Source organism: Montipora foliosa, chromosome 8 (genome assembly GCF_036669935.1).
Source record: "Montipora foliosa isolate CH-2021 chromosome 8, ASM3666993v2, whole genome shotgun sequence".
NCBI classification, from domain to species: domain Eukaryota; kingdom Metazoa; phylum Cnidaria; class Anthozoa; order Scleractinia; family Acroporidae; genus Montipora; species Montipora foliosa.
In genome coordinates, this window is record NC_090876.1 from 22,394,764 (window position 1) to 22,402,263 (window position 7,500).

The 7,500-nt window shown below is 39.8% G+C and overlaps 2 protein-coding genes across 2 annotated transcripts in view; both read left to right on the top strand.

The window, feature by feature from the left end:
• The window catches only part of LOC137968006 (uncharacterized), a 136,243-nt gene that overhangs the window by 7,851 nt on the left and 120,892 nt on the right, over positions 1–7,500 (top strand). The window lies entirely within an intron of this gene.
• Positions 1–7,500, top strand: part of LOC137968005 (uncharacterized) — a 15,507-nt gene that overhangs the window by 7,657 nt on the left and 350 nt on the right. Inside the window, exons 2-3 of the mRNA XM_068814614.1 lie at positions 1–402; positions 3,887–7,500. The exon at positions 1–402 is cut by the window's left edge and continues 178 nt beyond it; the exon at positions 3,887–7,500 is cut by the window's right edge and continues 350 nt beyond it. Coding sequence (XP_068670715.1) covers positions 1–402; positions 3,887–4,740 — 1,256 coding nt within the window. The 3' untranslated portion in view covers positions 4,741–7,500. The remainder of the gene's footprint in view (positions 403–3,886) is intronic.

The following is a 7,500-nucleotide window of genomic DNA, read 5'->3' on the forward strand; positions in this document are numbered from 1 at the left end:
AAAACGGTGCTTTTCTAGCTGGAGTTAATAATGATCTATTCAATATGGAGAACGCCGTGAGACCTTATTTGCACAATATAGTGAGAGATCTTCAACTTACCAAGTCTCATGCACTAGCGAAAATTCGTGATTTATTTCATGTGTGCAAAATAAAGAAATCGAAACCTATGCTGTATTACACTGGACACGGAGAAGTGGGGACTGGCAACTGGTGTTTCCATGATGGGACAATCAGCATCCAAGAAATCCTTGACATGGTGCCAAAGAAAATGCTATATCCGATGATTTTTAGTGATGCCTGTTATAGCGGTCACTGGGCAGATTTTTGTTTTAGAGAGGGCATCGCTGGTTTCCACTGTCTCGCAGCATGCCCATTTTATTCCAAAGCTGTTGATACAAAAGGTATGTGAGTTGTTTAATTGAAATTGCCCTTTCTAACAACGGGTAAACAGCGGTTGGGAACTTAGCCCAAGGGTAGTAGCACTGCCTTGTCAGCCATTAGTAAGCAACGGACTGAATTCTGCTAATTTTGCTGTTTTGCCTCAGATGATTTCTCTATGTGACAGTCATAATGATTAATTATCACGCAATAAAACCTCCAGAGATAGAATGGCTGGACAAAACGAAGATTACTCGACCAGAAGAGCGCCCAGAGGAATCAAATTAACTATTGCAAAAATATCACAGACCTTTTAGCCGCGTACTATGATCATTTGACTATTTGTATTAATAAACTGTCTGCCATCGCGATTGGAAACTGACCTCTGAAACCTGGATTGAAGAGAAAATGAGTACCCTTCGGCAAAAGGCTTCTTGTGACGTTGGTATTCTCAAAAAAGAGGATTAATAATCATAGAGTGTTAAAGCAAAGTTGGAGGGTCTCAAAAAACGGAATAAAATATGCGGCGTACTTACAATTCTCTCTGAATTGTATGGTTGGATAGAGATGTTCACTGGATAAATCATCCAGTAAGCCAGTTATTCGGTGGAATGCTCTATCCACCTTTAAACCTTCTTGGCCAGGGTCCCTGTCAGAAAGTAATTTATTAGCCAATAAAATACCATAATACTCTTTGTGTATCCGTCCAAAATTTTGCATAAGGCCATTCCCTTTTTTTTTTTTTGTTTTCGTTTAGCGTCGAATGCGTTTCCTGTTATTTGGTCGGTCGGTCGGATTGAAAGAAAAAAACTTTACAAAAAATTAGTAACAAGAACGCTCGGAAATAGGAGGCCTGGTACCCCAGCATCATTGCTGTGGAGCCTGGAAACAACAGGACACAAACCCAAAATCAAAAATTAAGACAACATGGGAAAAAGGATCAACCACCGGAAATCTTATGCCCGAACTCTTATGCGACGTAAAAATGGTTTAACTACGTCGTTAATTTATTTTTTTGCTTTTTTTTTTTTTTGGAAAATGCCAAAACTTTGGGTCGGTCGGACTACGCTAAACGGACTAAACGGATAAAAAAAAGAGGAAGAGGATGGCCTAAGCTAGGGACCATTATAAGTCCCAAGAAAAAATAAAAACAATGCTTATGCAACATTTTGGAAGCACAAACAAAGAGTATTATTATTACGTGTGGCGGGAATAACAAGATTCTCTCCAAGTTTGCCTTCACGATCACTTTGTTTCTTCAGATCGAGTGTAAAATTGAGCATTTTATCGTCTGATTCGGTGATAATGTGATGAAATTATTTCTCCAGGAACGGAATTAAAGTCTTAAAACATTTTACAGGAACGTTTCCCTGTAACTCCGAAAAGTTCCGGGCCTATTATTCGGTTGACACTCCCTATCGCTACCCTGAAAGTTCTTGAAACGAGAGACTTTTAGGACCCTTTTAGGTGTTAATTTTCTTTTTGTTTCCTTAAAAGAATATTAATCGCCATTGTTCAGAATAAGCAGACCACAGTTTAAAAAAAATACTTTCCAAGTTCTAGAATTTATCTGGAGTCACTGTAATATATAGATTTAGCCAAGCCTAACAGCGGAGCTTCCGTCTCTAACCCCAGAAAGCAAATTATTTTTTGTGAGGCTGACTGAGGCTAACTGAAATCTTGCGGACGTGACTAGGAAACCTGTTAAAGTGCTTGCTTTGATGGTGTTGAAGTTTAGTATCTTGTAACGATTATAGATAAGAACTACTCATTAACTGAGATGTGTCACGCAATAAGAAAACCATCGTTATGTTATACTAAATACGCCCTTAAGTATTTGGATTAATTTACCTCTCCTTAAGCTTACCTTTATCTCATGCCTTGAACGAGGCATCAAGGTCTAATTTCAATAAAAACAAAAGATGATCTAAATGGCGGCCATTTTGGAATAAGGTGTATAGCAAAAATCTTTACTTATTTAAAAGTCAACCTAAAGCGTAGTAAATTCGCTTTCACAGTCAAACAAAGCAGTTCACAACTGGACATCCATTTCACACAACAAGCCTATAAATGTGTTTGTTGAAATATGTCAGAATCTCTGTCAACACTGAACTGCAAACGTTTTCAGGTCTTCTTCGTTTTACAAAATATGTGAGGCAGTGAGGCATATATTAAGAAGGAAACATTACCTGAAAGCTAACCGTTGTAAATAAGTGTTTTGTCTCTCGCTCTATTTCTCTCATCTTAACGTTGATTGAAATTTTCTTTTCTTCTCCTTCCTCGGCTTATCTCAAGGATTTCTTCACTTAAATTTCTCAAATTTCGCGCCTCTTCTCTCGTGCTCCTTCTGCTCTTTATCCCGTTGTTCGCTGTTGTTCGTCACTAGATGATTTCCCGCCAGAAAAAAGCAGGTTGTCAATGCAACGCTACCACACGATTTCCTGCAAAGGAAAATTGCCCGAACACTCCCGTCCCCAGAGGCTGTCCTGCCTCCCCACCTTCACCGCGACAGTCTGTATGGGCAGACTTACGTGACGTCACTGTACGGGCGGACGTACGTGACGTCACAACCAAAATTTCTCGCATCAATAGATTACCCAAAAAATCTTACCCAAGGTGCTCCGCTGGCGCGCTTCGCGCCCCTGAGGTGGCTATGATGTCATAATCCGAGAACCAGCTCCTTTGAAAAAGGACTATAAAGAAGAGCATTTTATTAATTTTACGCTAACTGTCTTCATCGTGAAGGTTTCAAGTTCAATCTTTGGCGAGAGTTGGCAAACATAGCTTCGATTTTTCTTTTCTTTTTTTAATTTTTTACCATAGTGTCACTTTTTACATATGAATGTGTGATACAAGAGCGTCACTATGCCGTAATAATGTTCTTGTTTCTTCTAAACAGGGACCTTACGATCTCGGATATACCAAGAAAACGTTTTTTGAAATTTCGAGTTTATAGTACTTTTGAGACATTTAAAAAAATGATTATAGGTCTCCGCCACCATGTTGGTGGACGACAACAAAAGATCTCTCATTAGCTCCTTTCGTTCGTCCACATCCGCAATTGTACATTACATCATTGGTTGCAAACCATCTATTGATTATTCTAATTCTTTCAGCTTATAAAAATAAAATAAACTATCCAGGAACTAAATTAGAATAAAGGGTGTGCAAATGAAAAGTAAATTAAATTTACTAGATTTTTGTTTGCTCGAGTTTTCCCCAGTAAAACAGACTATTTTGCGGTATACTGACTGAAAGCAAAGAAAGTGGAAAAAGGATAAAGCTAGACATGAAAAGCTGAGAGAAAGATATTTTAAGAAAACCTAAGTTATATTTGCATATTTCGCCCAGTCGTCGCAATTTAAAAGTTTTTTTTTCTTTAATTTGCCTTTACTGATTGACGTAATCCCCTAGATATCCATGGCTTAAAAAGTTGCTTGGCCTAACGTTTAGTTAACTTAGTTAACTTAGTTTTGAGAGGAGTCTGCATTTTAATTCATTTTTTAGACCAAGGTGGGGACTTAACATTGTTTATGACTGGAAAGAAACCACGTCCTAGTACTGAACCTATTTACAGTGGAGGAAGCCTCTACGATTTTCCAGTTAACAGCAAGTACAATCGTCAAACTTACACCGATTTAATCACTGGTTTTGTAGCAAATACTAAAAACATTTTGCTGTGGCAAAGTTTGCACGATGGATGCTTCAGTGGATGTTTCGGAACTTCTGACCTTTACAGCCGAACTCCTGCCTGCGCTTGGGGGATTCGATCAGACTATGAAAGCTTTGTCCAATCTGTCCACGAGATGGGGAACAAGGGATACGGTATATATTCCCTTGCATGTGACGAGCAATTTGGATTTGGCGTGTTTCTCATGAAAGATTTCGGCTCTTTCCAGTACATATTTCAGTTAGAATGGGAAACTATCCGAAAGAAGGCGAACGAGGGTTTTAAAATCACTGCATGTGCAACCCGAGGCTCGAAATTTTACGTTGTTATGACGAAGAACACAAAGGAATACAATGGCAAAGCACAGTCATGCTTCACAAAGAACTCATGTAGTGACGTTACGTCAAGAATCAAAATGGGTTACAACGAAGAGCAAGCGATAACTGGAATCTGTTATTCTGTTGGTCTTCACAAGTTCTTTGTGGTGATGACCAAGGAACCGTCAAAGTACCAGGTGTCTCGATGGTTCGATACCAGCTCTGACGCTGAAAAATGGATTGACGAAAACGTCAAAGGGGATCCAACTGGGATTGGATTTTATGTTGCAGCTGAAGGCAAATTTCTAGGTGTAGTCACTAAAGACAAAAACTTAAAGGTGACAAATGGGATTAAGAATTCCGCTTTGAAATAAGAGCGAAAACGTGTTTAAGATAATTGGGGTAGAGAAGTAAGTGGTAGAGAATCATTAGGCCTTTCCTTTTAAAAATCAAGATATTTTGCTTCAGGTTTTATTGGGAGAACGAAGGAATTACTAGCCTGTTCCAGGCTCCCAGATGGTAGGAAAAGAGAAAAAAATGCGTGCGAAAAATGAGTGGGGGCTTGAGTCGACCCAAGATTGTGGTCAAAGGCGCAAGGAATTGCGGTTATGCGCGAATGCAGAAATTAAGATGGGCGGGAAGATCTTGTTACACAGAAGATTGGAACTCTTACAGTTCCCTACTAACAGAGGTTTCTTTTGCGTTCGCTGGGCTGACGCAAGGCAAAAATTAAAGAGACCTCTGCTAGCAGGGAATTAGAACAGAAGCTTACAGTCCGCTCTGTTCTTCTCGTTCATTTCGCCTCTTCGATGCTCCTTTTTTTATTATCGGTATAAACCTTATCGTATACTGCTCAACTATGGCAGGATATTCCTGCATACCTTTTTGAAACTATTGATTTTACACAAAGAAGAGATTTAAGATCTCCGATAGGCGTCACATGAGTAGAATTTAACTTGGTCTGAGAAAATGATCACTGTAATTAGGAGTTCTAATCCTTCCCTCCCAGTCACAAGCCCCTGCAGGAACCCATGACCCGGAGCCTACAACTCTACTGTGTTCGTGTCACGGCGTTTTCACAGACCGATTTATTTTTAGATTGAATTCCCCGCTAATGAGACTCCCACAGGAGCCCGATAACCAATTACAAGAAATTAGGCTGACGCCATAGGGTCACCGAACTGGAACTGCCTTTGTTTTTTCCGGAAAAGATAGTGTAAAAATAGATTGGTCTGTAAAAATGCCGTTACATAGGCTCAGTAGGGGAGCTGTATGCTCCGGGTCATGGGTTCCTGGCCACTGGTAGTATGGGTTTTTTTGAGGGGATCAAACCGACTTTTTCCCTTAAGCCTGGTTTCACTAGCGACGCAAGCACAAGCACAAGCATAGGTAGCTTGTGTTAAGTGAGAACGCACGTCGACATAAGCATCAAAAGCAACCACGGCATTCGTCATTTTGTTCAAATTAATGCTCAGAAGCAGAGAATCTAGAACGAGTGCTTTAATTGGCCAGACGTGGCAAATGGTGTGTTTTGTTTTGACACAACGCAAGCTAACGCAAGCATAAGCGCAAGTGTGAGGAAAAGGAAATATTCTGATCCTTTGGCTTGAGCTTACTCTAAGACTTGCTTCAACCCCGTTTTCACGGTAAAATAAGCGCTCTTATGCTTGTACTTGTGCTGGAGCCGTTAGTGGAAACGAGGCTTTGATCGTTATTTATCTCGGCTCTTTTACCGTGGTAAATGATCCTGTTACCACGAGAAACTGCATTTAGTGCGTGCCACCGACATTTCCCAACGTAAATATTAATTTCTCGTGGTAAATTTCCATGGATACCTCAAAAAGATCAGACGAAGTGCCCACGATATTTAACGTGGTAAGTTGGAAGGGTGTTTCGATGCCCGAGGTACAAGAGCAAACCACGATGCTGATGAAGTCGTGATTAAATTTCCCTTCAATGAAATTGCGTGAGATTTCTTTTTACTTTGGTAATCTTCGTAACGTGTGACCGCTGGTTAACACGGTATATTAAAACTCAAGTGTGAGGCACCGCGGAATAATTTACCATGGAGAATGTTATTCACCATGGTGTGTGTAACCGCACTTATTGTAGCTAGAAACATAACAAGGCGTGTATTCTCGTCATTCGAGTAACATTTGACAATTATTCTTTTCAATTTCGGTGAATAGTGGCAGAATATATCCTCCCTGCTTCGCAGCTCGGTAGATATTCTCCCATTATTCACCTCGAAAAGAATAATTGAACTTTAAAAATACCATAGTTGTAGTCAGGCATAATAACAAAAAGAATTAAAAGTTTGTCGTCACTGACTAAAAAACTTTTTATGAACGTTTCGGTTAAAATAATATAACCTTATTCAGCATAAAATGGCTCACGAATGTAGATGATGCTTAAAAGGAGCCGCGGAAACGTCACTTGGGCTTCATCAAGGGCCTTGTAAATGTCATGAATGTAAATGTGTTCATTAATGCCATTCGGTTCGTGAATTGAGTGCCACGCTTCTAAAATAATCTTTTTTACCTTTGGGAACAACGGTCAATAATCTTCACGTCGTCAAGGTCATATTCATGATTGTTTTTTACTAGGTTGCCGTATAGCAATGCCAGTCGGAAAATGGGTGGCATTGGTTGGGTGTTTCTTTTTTTTTCCGTGTCGGAAAAAGTCTTTCCTGTCACTCCCCTGCTAAGTGGTGTCTTTGTGCATAGAGCCTTCTGCTCGTATTTTCTTAGGATAGAGAGGGTAGTGGAAATGCGTAGATTTCTCTGGTGGACATAGTAAAATGATAAACTTAACCTGCAATGGCGTCGAAAGTCATGTAACGCGAATGGCGTTTTAGTGGATCTTTTAAACAAAATTTACCCTTATGGAGCTCAATAATGGAAAGTCAGTTGGATAAACTAGGCAGGCAGTGAAACAAATACCTGGAATCGTAAAAGCGACGAGTAATGGGTTCGACAACAATCTATCGCCCGTCGAGCCGAAATCAAAGTGAGCTGTATTTCTAGTATTTTACCAAGAGTGCGCTGTTATGTAGAACACTGAAACCAAATAAAAAATTGTCTGGTATAAAAGCGACGAATAATGGACTTCGACAACAATCTTTCGCCCGTCGA